The sequence below is a fragment of the Mastigoproctus giganteus genome, chromosome 10 (genome assembly GCF_048544385.1).
Source record: "Mastigoproctus giganteus isolate SK-2022 chromosome 10, ASM4854438v1, whole genome shotgun sequence".
Lineage (NCBI taxonomy): Eukaryota > Metazoa > Arthropoda > Arachnida > Uropygi > Thelyphonidae > Mastigoproctus > Mastigoproctus giganteus.
The window spans coordinates 183,353,257-183,368,707 of record NC_143584.1 but is presented as its reverse complement, the minus strand read 5'-3'; the positions used below and the strand labels follow the sequence as shown (position 1 = coordinate 183,368,707).

Genomic DNA, 15,451 nt, shown 5'->3' with positions numbered 1-15,451 from the left:
ACTAAAAGTCCCGCCATCGTGAAGGTGCAAGCAGAGGATTTGGCTGTCACAGACCGTCCGGACTTTGCCGAAATTGGGTCCACTTGACTTGAGTGTTACCCGAATATTAGTTCCATCAGCGTTTTAGACTCACAGGTAGCAAGTACAGCTTGTCTGGCATATCTGAGAGAATGTCTGTGACAACCTCAAGGACCAACCTCAATGCTTGCTCATTGTTGAAATTCCTGTATTGGAAAATAGGGATTATGCTGAGAATTAATATGACATTTTCCTATGGATCTAAAAAATTATTTATATAGTAAACTTGATCCAATTTTTTTTAAAATCAACCCCGTATATTCTTAAAATTATGTATACAGATTGAAAATACAATTATATGCTGGAAGAAAACCCAAAAAAAAAAAAAAAAAAAAAAAAAAAAGAGTGGACACAATTAAAGGAACTTGCAAACTAAAGATAATAATAATGTATTTACAAGTGATGTTACAGACTATATAACACAGCACTTTCACTTGATCTAAAATACCATGTGGAATATGGGATCTTAATCCCACTTGAATAAAATTTATACTCTTGTACACCAGCAGGCAAATACAAAATCTTTACCAGAGTGATACTGCAGGTCTTTTCGTTCGCAGAGATATACGAAATCTCTTTTCAATAAAACCTACAGCTGCATCATGGTATTTGAATATATTAAAGATATAACCCGTTGTGACACAGAAAAGTATCTGCATAACAGTTCAAGCAAAAATCTTCTCTTCCCTTCGTTTTTTAGTGACAACAGTTCCGGGTTTGTGTTGTGCATCAGGATGATTAGCAAGTTCTGGAGGACAAGTCGATACAGGACTGCTAAGAACACATTGCTTAAGGTCATAATAAAGGTGAGAATCTTCTTTTGTTATTAGTGTTACAGCAACTCCATGCTTTCCAGCTCGCCCAGTCCTTCCAATACGATGGGTGTAATCTGGAAAAAAAAAAAAAAAAAATTATATATATATATATATAAAAAGTAATCACCAGTTATAGTGATCACATTTGCAAACTGAATTTTGATTATAATAAGTGAAAATTGACAAATAGTATCCACAGACTATAAAAATAAAAATATAAAGCACAAAATTACACTTTATTACCAAAAGTTTATTACCAATTAAATGATATATGAAAATCGGAAGAATATTATCTACAGGTCAGCAAAATAAAAATAAATTTATACTTACATATAGCTTAATTAATATACATATTGATTAAACATAAGACTTTGCAATATGATTATAATTTAAAATACAGTAGTCAATTATTTTAGATTGCTTTAAATTATCACTACAAAGTCTATTTATAGATTTTTCATTATTGTATAACAGTCTATATTCACAATTGCAGCAGTTTCTTATGACCGAAGGTGTGATTCTAATAAACGATGTAGTGCATTTTATTGATTTCAATCAGTTCTTTGAAATTTGATTCTATAAAGTGGCTGATTCTAATAACAGTAATTACTATAACTGGTGCTTACTGTATACACTGAGTGATCACTGAATTATGACCACCTACCTGATACTTTGTAGGTCCTCCTTTTACCCTCAGTACAGCAGCTATCTGACATGGCACTGATTCAACAAGATGTTGGAAGCGTTCAGGAGGTATGGCAAACCAAATTGTGTGTAATGCAGTCAGAAATGCAGGTATGGAGGTGATTGGTGTATCCAGATGCCTGATTATGCCTTTCCATAGTGTCCCACAAGTGCTCTATGGGATTGATATCAGGGGAGTTTGGAGGCCAATCAATATGCTGGAAGTCAGAACTGTGTTCCTCAAACCATTCCTGCACAACAAGTGTCCAATGGCTCGGTGCACTGTCATCTTGGAAGACACACCATCGCCATTCGGGGAAAAGTGTAACATAATGGGGTGTACACAGTCAGCAAGCAGTTAAAGATAGCGGAGACCACTGATACGTTGTTCCAAATGCACCAGTAGTCCAAGTTCCTGCCATTGAAACCTGCCTCACACCATACAACCACCTCCACCAGCCTGCACTTTTGATACCATGCATAATGGATCAAGAGCCTCATGTTGTTGACACTAAATCTGTACACGACCTTCCATGATGTGGAGTAAATAACGTGACTCATCCGACCAGCACACCTTCTTCCAATCTTCTAACATCCAACTTGCATGCTCTTTGCACCATGCAAGCCTTTTACACGCCGATGAACCTTGGTTAGGAGAGGATGCCATAGGGGTCATCTGCTGGTATAGCCCATATGTGAGACGTGTGGTCATGTCAGATATTGTTCCAGGTTGGCCCATATTGTATTGGGTAGCCAACTCTTCAACAGTGCTGCACATGTTCGCCTGTATGAGTCATCAGACCCAGCACTCACCTCTAACATCAATTTTTGCTGACCTTTGCAGTTTTGCCGTCGGGTCATCGTTTGACCATTTTGACGCCAGTCCTGGTACACTTTAACTGCAGAGGCTCTCGAACACCCCACCAATTCAGCTGTTTGGGAAATCGAAGCACCAGCTCGTTGAGCATCCACAATCTGTCCTTTATCAAAGTCCGATAAATCCTTCCTTTTACACACATCATATGGAATTTTATTACCTACTGAACCACTGACACCTTATTTTTGCTACGTAGGTCGACTAACTCCTCACCTCTACTTCATGTGGTCAACGGGTCGCATTCAATTTTCATAGGGGTGGTCATAATTCAGTGATCACTCAGTTTATATATTTCATAGCTAATGATATATGCAGCTTACAACTATATTCCACTCATATATAGTAAAATATAATTATATGCAATTTTTATTTTCTGCTATGAGAAGGCTTTTGAATGTAATGAGTAAAGTCTTCATAAGAAAAGAACCATCACAACAGCCAACTAAGGAATGGATGTTTATGGTGCAGCAGCATCTAAGGCCATAATGTGCCAAGTCCAGCCAACTAATGTATAATATATTTATTTATGTCAGTATGACTGATTAATAGCAGCTGTATTCCTACTTATCTGTAGATAGCTATATAGTAGCGATGATCAGCATGATGTCAATACATCGAAAGGATGCTGAAATCTGCATCCAAGTGGATGTGGACTGAAAAAAATGACAGGTTTATGATATTTATAACAAGGACTCCTGAGGTTTTGAGGAGTAAACCACACGTTTTCCATTCCCCATAGAAAAAAGCCCAGTGGGGACAAATCAGATGAGCAAGCTCGCCAAGCAACTGGCCCACCTCTGCTAATCCAAACGTTTGGGAAGATTTTGTTCAAAAATGATCAAACGTTCCGAGCAAAGGGGCAAGGTGCTCCATCATGAGGAAAAACCTGTATTGGCTTCAATCTTTAATTATCTTAGTTAAGCAATAAAATATTCTGTAACACTGCAAGATAACTATCACAATTAACCAGTGTTTCTTCAAAAAAGAAAGGACCAACTATGTGTTTTTTCCAGGGCAAAGAAGACATTGAATTTAGGGAAATCCCTTTCATGCTCGAAGACTTCTTATAATTTCTCTATCCCACAAATATGACAATTATGATGATTAACGACTAATGTGAAACATTGCTTCATCTCTAAACATTACATTGTCAAAATATAAGATGATGTTTTCAACATTTTCATTAAACTTCTGAAAGAGCTAATGTCACATAGTAGTCCTCTTCCAGCAATATTTGATGCACTTGAATCTTTTAAGGTCCCTTGTGCAATTTTACTCTAAGAATTTTGTGCACCATTTCTTTAGGAACCGAGTTCTAGAGATGCCCATCTTAGTGATTTTCATGGGCTTTGCTGAAAAGCTTCCTTGACAGATGCCACAGTCTCCCTATTTAATCTGGGCTCCTTCCAGTTCATGGCTTATCATTAACAGAACCAGTCTATTTTAGCTTCTTCATCCAGTCTGAAGTATAATTTCTATGCAGTACTTCCTTTGAGTAATGTGCCATAAATTTTCTTCTAACCACTGATATGAACTTAAGCTCTGTTAGCCAGAGGACACAGTTCACTTTCTCTTCTACTGAAACGATCTCTTGTAGGGTAAACTGTCCAAAAAAATTATATTAAGTAATTATTTCTGTGCATAAAAACTGGAATAAATTATCTTTCCAATGCATTTTACAGATTGTTTTTATCTTGTATAGAACTTAAGTTATTGCAGATTTAAAATACACAAAGACTTTATGGACATCCTGTATTTTTCTGAAAGTGGCTAGGAAATGTGGTGTGACACGACGGACCCATCGGTGAACAGCAACGCACCAGAGAAACATCCATTTTACATCAATGCTGTTTCCCAAACTACATTCTAGTACTTTGGTGCACCAAACATTAGGAGAAACACTATTGAGTTCAATGGCAATCACTCATTCAGCAAGCCACAAATGTGAAATCTTTTAACTCCAAGTGTGACTTGAGTAACAAAAGTTAGGGAACCACTGTGGCAGAGTACAAACAGATCCCCTCCCTGTGCACTGCCTACTAGACCCCCCACCCCTTCAAGGTCTCTGAATAGTAGGAGCAATAACTATTGTCTTCTTTTGTTTAAGGATACTGAACTGAACCATGCACAGATAAGAAAAATGCAGATTGTGATTTTTGCCATACAAAAACAATGTTATCTCAAATCCGTGGTTAACAGGCCCACAGTTGGGAAGGGATTAAAATATAGGATATGTTTTGTATTTGTAAGGATTTCAAATTAATGTTTTATTCCTAACTTTTTTTTTTCCCTGCTGCTTTACTTAACCATTTACAAGTAAATGATTAACTGAAGTTAAGGCTTTTATTCCTCTCAAATACAATCTTACTAGAGTATCAACAGCCTTGTAGTGTAAAGCAACAGGCATCTTGATATCCAGGAGGTTTCAAACACCAATGTTCTGCTCAGTTCTAAAGAATAATTATAAGAGTTGCAAATCCTTAGAAGTTTCCATGGTAGAGCTGTAATTCATAATCAATATAATGTGAAATTTAGGCTCTGAAATGAAAATACTGACACTATGATTAAAAATAGTTCTAATGAGAAAACAGGTTGCAATAGCACTGTTCAGGTCAAAGGGCTGAGTGTAGTTTTGGAGAATGTCTTTACTCTACTAACTGTGAAGAAGCACTCTACCAACAGTGAAGTACAGTGGAGGAGAAGGCTGCATCATGGAAACTGTTCTGATGGTCATATTGCCTAAAATGCTCATAGCCATATCTTATTTTAATGTTACAGACTAACCCATACTAATCACAATGTAGCAGTTCTATGGATATAGATGTAAGTCATTCTGCATGTAAATGTACTAAGCTACAGAGCCAGACTTGGTGGCTGCTGGATTTAAGAGAATGCTGTTGTAAAATTGGCATAACCTGCATGCAAGTCTGACCTGAATTCCATATAAATGTAGGACTAAAATGCCTTTTTTTCCTGTGTATATAAAGCTACTCAACTCAACAGTACATATACATAATTTGCACATAGCACACATCTAATATTACAAACTTACCTTCAATTGACTTTGCCATGTCATAATTAATGACCAATGATACATTACGGATATCAATACCTCTACCAGCAACATCGGTAGCCACCAAGATATCTTTTGTTCCTGTCTTCAGACTAGCCAAAGCATATTCTCTTTGCTCTTGACCTTTTCCACCATGCAAGGTACAAGCATTGTACTAAAAAAAAATAAAAAATTATGAAATCTGTTATGTACAGCACATTTTAAAAAAATCAGTTAAAATAAATATAATTAAAGAAAATAAAAAATAAATATATAAAAAAATTGCAACAGTGTGTGTGCGTGTGTGTGTTTTAAAGATGAACACTGTAAACTTTGTCCCTAGAGGGCCAGTTAATCTTCAGATTTATGTGAGATAGATCTTCTCTGTACTGTTCAGGAGAAAATTGCAAACAAGTTTTTCCCATTCCAAGTGCTATTTACATAAGACAGAAATTTTAGAACTTTATCATGACATCTGCTTCAACAAAATACCAGTTACACACACAAACACTTTTTTTTTTAAAATCAGTTGCAAGGAGAAACAAAGCCATTCTCTCATAAATCCTCAACTAACTAAACTACACATAATATACACTTAGTGGGCACTTTTATTGGTACACCTACACTTTTCATGAAATGAAGTGCTCCTTCAATAATAGCATCATGTTTGTAACAACAATAAAAAGCAGATGGGCAGGCAGATACATTAGGATACTCTATGTGTGCAATTCAGTGAGTGAATGAACGAGATAAAAAGAGGCTTTTAAAAGTGACAGTAATCAATGCCAGACACGCCAGTATGAGTATCTTGGAAACTGTTACATACTACTCTGCACAAGACTTGAGCAGGGTAAGTAACAGAAAGACTATAGTTAGTCAAATAACAGCCCAGTACAAAGAAGAATTTTAGAATGCATAACTGTCATACCTTGTCACAGATGGGTATTGCAGCAAACGACAGAAAAGGGTTTGACTCAGCAAAACACAAATAACGTACAGGTTACAGTGGGCTCAGAACACCAACAAGACAGTGCAGTAGTGGAGAAATGGTGCATACTCTGATAAATCTCGGTTCATGTTGTTTCATACTGTCAACAGGACCAAGTATGTGTACCTAATAAAGTGGCCAGTCAGTAAACAGTAGATGACACAAAATAAACTTGGATAGAAAAAAAATCCATTTCTTTGAGTATTTTTTGGACATTAGTGAATCTCCTAAAGAACCAAATATTTATTAAAAATAAAAACATTATGTAAGTGAAAGAAAGGAAAGCTAAAGATACATTCCAGCGTAATGATGTGTCCATGCAAACTTTTACTACTCTGACAGAAGACTGCCAATAACAGGGATATTCTTTCAGTAATTTGGGAGAAAGGTTTTCTCACATGGCTTAATCCATTTTACAGTTGTGTGGTCTTTCAGTCACTAAAACAAATCTAAGGATAAATGCAAAAATTCACTTTTACTGGGCACCTCAAAATTTTCAAATAAGAGAAATCTTAAATATCTTTAAGAGAAATTTTCTTCATTCCAGTAAAAATCAGCCATCTATACAGTACTCAAATGAATTCGAAACTAACTTTGTTCTCACTAAAATATTCAAAATGCAATTTCTTAAATTATGGGTCCACACTAATCTTCAGAAAATATTACCAATGATTGATAATCAGAAACCGTCTCTCACATTACAACAGTGCTCTAATTTAGACAAACCATTGGAGGGGATAGATAGGTGAAATAGGTTTTTTTTTTTGCTAATGCTGTATAAGCTTGCTTTCTTGCATCGTTTGCCACTATTAATACTAATTTCATGATCCTCTCTTTCTCCCTCCCTTGCTCCCTACCTCCTCTCTCAACTACTTTTAAATCACAACTAAAAAATAAGGCATATGTGGGAAATCCTAGGTTATTAAATCAAAATTATAGTGTAACTGACACCTAACTCCACTTAAGGTTTGAGCTTAAATTGCAAGATTTATTGGATATCAGGTGGTTTCTATTACACTTAATAGCTATTGAGCAAATGAAATAGGCTCCCATATGCAACTAGTTAGCAATATTGTCAAGGGTGGTTGAATACAGAGTCTACTTCATTTACTCATTCGTCATTAAGTGTAACAGAAATGGCTTGGTATCCATAAATCTCACAATTTAAGCTCTTGACATCAAAAATGTTTACTAACAGGGCCAGCAACAAACAGCTGAATATTTAAATTTAAAAAAAAAGTCTCAAATTCATTGCATTGTTTTAAACAAGTAGCATCATTCTAATATACAGCTCATCATCATCAGCCATTTTCAATCCACTGCAGGATGAAGGCCTCTCCAGCAACTTTCCAGTTCCTTCTGTTTTGTGCAATGGCCATCCATTTACTACCCACAAACTTCATCTGTCCATCTCCATTGTTGTCTTCCAGGTTTTCTCTTAGCTCCTCTTGGGTACCATTCTGTTATTTTCTTAGTCCATCTGTCATCATGTCTTCGAGCTATGTATCCTGCCCAAGACCATTTTAGTTCTTTAGTTTTGATAAGAATGTCCTTTACTTGAGTTTGCTGCCTAATCCATGTGTTTCTCTTCTTATCTAACAGTCTGATTCCCAATATAATTTGTTCCATTCTTCGCTGTGTAGTTCTCAGCTTCTCTTCCATTCTTTTGGTGAGTGCCCAAGTTTCACTTCCATAAGTCATGGTGGGGAGTATACACTGGTTCATTATTTTATGTTTCAGACAAACTGGGATATTGCTCTTCAGTATGTGACTATATTTCCTGAATGCTATCCATCCAAAATTTATTCTTCTCTTGATTTCCATCTATTTATCATTATTACAGCTAATGACTTGTCCCAGATAAATATATGACTCCACCTTTTCAATTACTGCTCCTTCAATCATTATATCCCTTTTTGTGGCATACTTGTTCATCATTACTTTTGTTTTAGCCATATTCATCTTTAGTCCAAAATCCTTACTAACCCTGCATAACTGATTTTCCTCTAATTCTTTGGGATTGTGGCTTATGACCACAATGTCATCTGAAAATCGTAAATGGTTTAGGTACTCTCCATTCACATTGACTCCTTTCTGCGACCAGTCTAATCTTCTGAAAGCTTCCTCAAGGGCAGCAGTAAACAACTTCCGAGGTATTGTGTCTCCTTGTCGAACTCCTTATACAGCTACTATTTTATTACAATATACAGCTAATATTTTATAATTATTGTATTTTAGCTTTCTTTTTCTTTTGGCAGTTAAAACAGGACAGAAGATTGGTTAACTCTCCAGCCAGAGTTGTTGTTATTTAAAGTTAGTACCTGAAGTAGCTAAGGACATAAAGCATTGGTATAAAATATCTTTTTGTACAGTGTATGTATTATGTGGTTATTTTGCCTCTTTTTGTGGGATGAAAAACCCCAAGTTTCTCAGAGAGAGAAAAAAAATAATGCAGCCCTTGCTTGAGGCTAACTAACTTGGCAACAGGTTCATAAACCTTTAATCTTAAACAGATTTGAACTCAGTCCTTTTCCACACAGTATGAAAGAACAAACTGTAATCACTATCTAGCTAAAAGCATATATAAAAGTAATTCAGTATACTCATGTGGCTACTGATAGCCTTAATAAAATTTGTTGGAAGCTAGTAAGTTCAATCGTTTATTTATCAAGAAACAGTGTTAATGATGACATTTATTGTTCACAATAACCTTTTGTTTCAATGGGAACTGTTTGTTTTGAAATAAAATCTCGTCAATATATACAAAATAAAAATGGCTTATTTCTAAATTAACGAATGATTAATAATGGATGATTACATTTGTAAGGAAAAGTTTTATCTCTCTGCCATACTGCAGCATATATTATTGCTTTGTGCAAAATCAGCTTACACTGTAAATTTTTGTCTACCCATGAACTAATGGAACTGAAAGAGGAAATATGATGTTTAAAGAGGTGATCCATTAACTCGATCTCCAAAAGCCAAAATCTGGCTACACACATTGATATTTTCATGTGAAAAATCATAATGCACATAATCTATGCTAAGAATATCTGTGATTTGGTTGAAAGATAGTTGAGTGACAGAGATAATCAACTACTGATGATCCAATATAGGTTGCTCATGAACTGAATAAATACAGTAGAGCATCAGTAGAAGAAAATAGAGGCCTTCAAAATGTGGATCTACAGATGCATGCTAAAAATACCTTGGATAGACAGAATCACCAACATTGAAGTCTTGAAAAGAGCAGGAAGAAAACGTGAATTGTTGAGCTTAGTGCAGAGAAGGAAAACTGCCTACCCGGGATGCATCCTTAGAAAGGTGAAATATAAATTGCTTCAAGTAATAATAGAGGGAAAGAGAGAGGAGTGGGGAGGAGGAAACCTTTTTGGCTGAAAAACATCTGCAACTGGCCTGGCAGATCAGCTGAGGATCTTTTTCATCTCGCCCAAGGCAAAGAAAAGTACAGCGTGGTGATCACCAACCTCCAATAGGAGATGGCATCAAAAGAAGAAGAAGAAGTGGACTCGCTCAGAGTTTGGTGTTGGCCCTTACTGTTTTGAACATTTATTAATGATATTGATGTAGACATATCAAGTTTAATGTCTGAGTTTACTGATGATACAAAGGTGGTTAATGACAGTAATCAGGTTATGCTACTTCAGCAAGACCTGCATAAATTAGGCATATGGGTTGAAAAGCAATCAAGGTTTAATGCTGACAAATGCAAGTTACTATACCTGAGTAGCAGTAAGGGCAGTGGGGGACTGCACACATTTGATTCTTGGTTAGAAACTATGAAAAGAGGACAGGATGAAACTTGAAAACTACTTGAACATTTGTACTTCTGAGTAGCGTAAATGTTCATATGTTGTGTTTCTGAAGCTGTTTTACTAAGCATGAGATAAAACTTTATGCAACTCTTTGTTCCTTTGAATTGCTCATTTAAAAAAAATCAGAGGACACATTGTACAAACATGCATGACTAACACAACAAAGAACTGCATATAATGAGAAAAACTACTACAGAAGCATATTCTTCCACAACCAAGCAGTAGGAAAAATCCATTCTATTATTTGTAATGTTGCTATTGGACTATTCCCAGGTGTAATACAAATTTTCATGTAACTGACCACTTGTGTAATCTCTAATTATTAGCCTCACAATATCAGCAGATTACTAATGGCATTAAAGTTTTAACAGCTGGTAACAAATATATTTGAATTTCAATAAACAGAGGCAGGTACTATAGATTTGGGACTAAATTCTAATTAATTCTGAACCAAAAGTTAAAAATAGTAATAAAAAAAGTAAAGAAAAATAGAATAAAAATAATGTTACATATTGATCATTCCAACTGTTCAACTACTTGTACTTATATAAAAACAAGGAATTACAATACATACCCCCATTTTTTCCAGTCCTTTAGCCAAAACGTCTGCACCTTTCTTCTGATTGACAAAAATGATAACAGGTGGTTCCACACCCCTCTCCAGGATTTCCAATAGTTTCTTTCTAAAATGAAGAAATTGGGAAATTATAGTACATACAACAAAAGGAGTTATCATATATTTTTTTCAAGCTCATTTCAAATAACACTTCAAAGTACTAAGATTATTACTATATTTAATACCACGCTTACTCTTACACCACATGAAATTAATAATATAGTTTATTAAGCTATTCGCCTAAACTACTATACATTAAGGTAACATTTCAGGTATCTTACTGTATAGTAGACCACTATACATATCTTAATGTATAGTAGTTTAGGCAAATAGCTTAATAAACTATATTATTAATTTCACATGATATTAAAAATAGTAATAATCTTAATGGAAAACAACCATATAAATATCCTTCTCTAACTATATTACTCAAAGTACATTAAACTCATCCAGTGCCATCTTTTATCTGCATTTCTAAGATGCAGACAGTTTATAACAGATTTCTGTATGAAAATAGATTTTAAAATCAGAGGAGGAGATCATGCCTATCAAATAATGTTGCCTGATTTTGGCTTATGAAATCTAAAATTCTCTGGAATTCAGGTCTAGAAGTTGGAAATTGAATAAAGCAATATATAATAGATGTAAAAATAGTATTACATCAAAAAATAATAAAATGAAATGTTTTTAAGAATTTTTGACAATTATTTTCTGAATTCTTGTTTTTTTTTTAAATTCTGAATTAATTTTTGAAATAATTTCTTTCTAATACTGGGCAAAAAAAGTCATATTAAGAAAAAGTTATTTAAAAGCCTATATGCAAAAATTTTTCATTTTTATGAATTTTCAAAATTCATTAAAAAAAAAAAAAAAAAAAACTTCTGAAAGCACAACAGAGTGCTTATAAACTTACTCCTGAAAGGATTAAACTATGAAGAAAGGATAACTTATTTTCCTTTTTATATTATCAGTAGCACATTTTCTGGGATATCTAGTTAATCAGTAACAACCTAATCACTTGATGTAATTATAGCTGAAATATATATATATATATATTTTTTTTTAAATACAACTGCATAACTTTTTACATGAAATTTGATCTTGAAATGTAATTTAAGATGATAAATCTAATCATGAAGCCAGAATATGATTTCAAACTGCAACATGGAAATCAAGTTGGCAAAGAAAAATGTGCATTTAATCGCAACACTCAATTCTAATCTAATGCAGTACACAGAGTGCATATGAGTAAGATTTCTTGTTCTGTAGAATGAAATACAAAAGTCTGAAAGATTCATAGCAGCTGACAGCTACTGGCAGGATGGTTACAAGTTAACGTGGCCAGACATTAAATATGTCAAGAATGGTAATGTTTGTAAAGAGTTGCAGCATCTGGGATCACTAGTGATTGGCCTGAACAGTGAGATACTATTCAGGGAGATGAAAGCTAGACAGCTCTTTCAAGTTCTCAGTAGCCACAGAAACAAAATTTTCTACGATCACCAATAGAAAACTGCATAGAGAAGTACTGGGTGAAATGCATCTTATGAGCTGCTGAATACTTCACATACAAACTAATTAGCAAAATTATTTGTTAAATAACTGTCACAATAATAAATTAACAAAATAATTAAGTGATCCTGTGATACAGGCGATAAAATTTACCACACTCAGCATATTTAGTAGAGTAATTTGCTATTAGAAATTTTGTTTCCCATACCATAAGTATCAATAAACTACTTTGTTGATTTCACATGGAGCAGTTTGATAAATTTAAATGTGCACATAGAAGGCTTTAAGAAAGGGACCTTTGTGCATTTTTTGGGGGAAGGATTCTTTTGTCATAGTGCACTAATTTATATGCTGTTCTAATTTATATGATCTCTATGTGTTATGCCTGTACAAAAGTATGTTCACAAGCTGATGTTCATGTGCAGGCTGAAACACCACTCAGAATAATTCACAGTGGAAAACCCTAATTCCTCTGCTTGAAATCAACTAACAGCCCTGACTGAAGAGGCCTTTAAAATCCCTCCAGTTTCTGATATTTAAACCCAGACCTCTCCAAATGAGTGCTAGGTAGCAAATCCACAATTTTGTTTCCTTTCACTCCCTTTTTCCCTCCATCAAGAAAGCCTCACTTGGTGCAGGCAACAAAGTCTTGAATCAAGACCAATAAGCCAATATTTTTTTTTTTTAGATGAGCTTAGTCAGTCTTAAAAATGTATTCTTTGCATGTTCTCATCTGGAATATGTTCCTATTACTGTAATATCAGAAATAGGGGCATTATTATGGTAGCAGTGTAATGGTCTGGGTAGGAACCATGACAAACAACCACAACAAACTCCACATCTTTGTGGGAGGCATCTTGATTGCTGAGAGGTATAATACAAACCTTGTGAAGCTTTTAAGAAGTGCTATGAACCCTAAATTCATTTTCATGGATAATAATTCTTTTCCATATAGGACTTAATTGGTTATTCAATTAGCTTAAGGTGAGGATATTATTCACCTTAAACTAACCAACCAGATCTGCAAACATGAATTTAACTGAGCATGTCTGAGATATTTGGGCTGATGAATTGAAGAGAGAAAAAAAAATCCCTCCCTGCTCTTATGAAGGAATGGGATTTATAATCATGTCGTTACCATTAGCCGTGTATTAAATGGGTAGACTTTCAAATTCAACGTATCTGAGCTTTATAATAATGCTCTTCCACATAAGATTTGATGAAATTCCACTGGGTATGTATTTTTCTTGATATTCCAGATTTTGCAGTTGTAACTAAACTTTTTGGCACTGGTATGGAAACTGATTATGCAAAATACAGTATAATTCTTTAATATAAAAGAAATTTACTTTTTTTAACATTGTAAATTCAAAAATTTAATAATGTGTAAATAAAGATGAAATTTATCATTGTTCAATATTTTAAAATTATTTTGAGATAAACATCCTACAACTATGTCTTAATCTGTATAGTAGGCCTTCTAATCAAGAAGGCCTGATTTACTTAAAAAAGATTACCATTTAAAATTTGTAAATCCTTCTTGTTATATGATTAATGTGATTTCATTTCATTTTATAAAAAATTTTAATTTATATTCCTTTCCTTTCCATCTCAAATATTTTGTAATTCATTAAAATATTTGTTGCTAAAGAAAAAAATCTGAATTTATTTGCACATAACCAGCGATGTAATAAACTGGTGAAATACATCGAGGATGCCGGCCAAAGAGGCCCCTCCCACATGCGCCAGGCATTCTTATAAACAATAAAATTAATGACAGGAGGATCAAAAATCTCTGCAAAAAAGAATTGCCATTTAAAAAAAACTTATTTGCTTGCATTTGATTGTTGCGCTAAGTAAAGAAGTAGATTTAATGAAAATTTCAGATGAAATTATTTCACTAACTAAAAAAGGAATCAGCAATTGTTGGAGTTTTTGGTTATAGTCTCTCTCACTGCTATAGCCTATCATTTAGATCGTTATCACTTTGCTCAGTTACTTCATCAGAGGATATAGTTAGTCATGCCAACTACGTCCTCTGCTGCAGCATGTACCACAGAATAAGGCATCCATTAAATGATCAGAAATTATGGTAAAATAAACATGGCCTAAGACATAACGAGGACAGTACACAAATACATCAAAACTTATAATTATTACTGAGCCATCCAGACAATGTATTAAAGAATAAATACAAAAATATGTATTCATTCTTTAAATATGTGCTAAATTAACGAAAAACACACCAGTTTGAATATTCAGTGGTTACGTAATCCATTGGTAAAGACTTAATAGTCATTATGACGTATTGAGAAGGTTGGGCTAGTTCTCATTTTTGATGGACCAGTAGTCTGAAGTTGTAAGTAGTAGTCTGAGTTGTCTACAGAAGTAGAACAGCTGCTCAAGCCTTGGTGGAGTTGGTGTGCTGTGACTATAAATTACACAATCCAAACGTCATTTCCTACTATGTGGATAATCCAAATGTCATTTCCTACTATGTGGGATAAAAAATTGTAAATATCCCAATGGGAAAACCATATATTCTCTATCTAAAATCAAATTATCACCACTAAATACAAAAAAACCATTAAAAAAAAAAAAAAAAAAAAAAAGGTAAACTGCAGCCATTATCAACCCACTGCAGGATGGAAGCTTCCATAACAATTCATGCTGAGGGAAATGGACCATAATCTGCCATGCTGGTCCAGTGCAGGTTGGCAGATCGACCGTATTTAGCAGTCAGGGGCTTGAACCCCGGTCTACTCAAAGAGCATGTGTTACTGCACTCCCGCTCCTGACCACTCGGCTACAGAGGCCTCACACCATAAACAGGATGCAAACCAAACCTTTCCATTTGAAGATGAAGGAAAGGGTAGAAATATTTGTCAAATGGACTAATGTGTGAATAAAAGTTTGCAATATATCAGGTCAATTCTGATGAGAAAAAATAACATCCTAAAGCGATACAATGGAAGACACGCAACGCAGCGTGA

The 15,451-nt window shown here is 34.5% G+C and overlaps 1 protein-coding gene across 1 annotated transcript in view; it reads right to left on the bottom strand.

The window, feature by feature from the left end:
* Positions 1–538: 538 nt before the first annotated feature.
* LOC150079613 (putative ATP-dependent RNA helicase DDX23) overlaps positions 539–15,451 on the bottom strand; it is a 147,198-nt gene continuing 132,285 nt past the window's right edge. Inside the window, exons 16-18 of the mRNA XM_090383822.1 lie at positions 10,905–11,013; positions 5,507–5,681; positions 539–967 (exon numbers count right to left, since the gene is read on the bottom strand). Coding sequence (XP_090239948.1) covers positions 744–967; positions 5,507–5,681; positions 10,905–11,013 — 508 coding nt within the window. The 3' untranslated portion in view covers positions 539–743. The remainder of the gene's footprint in view (positions 968–5,506; positions 5,682–10,904; positions 11,014–15,451) is intronic.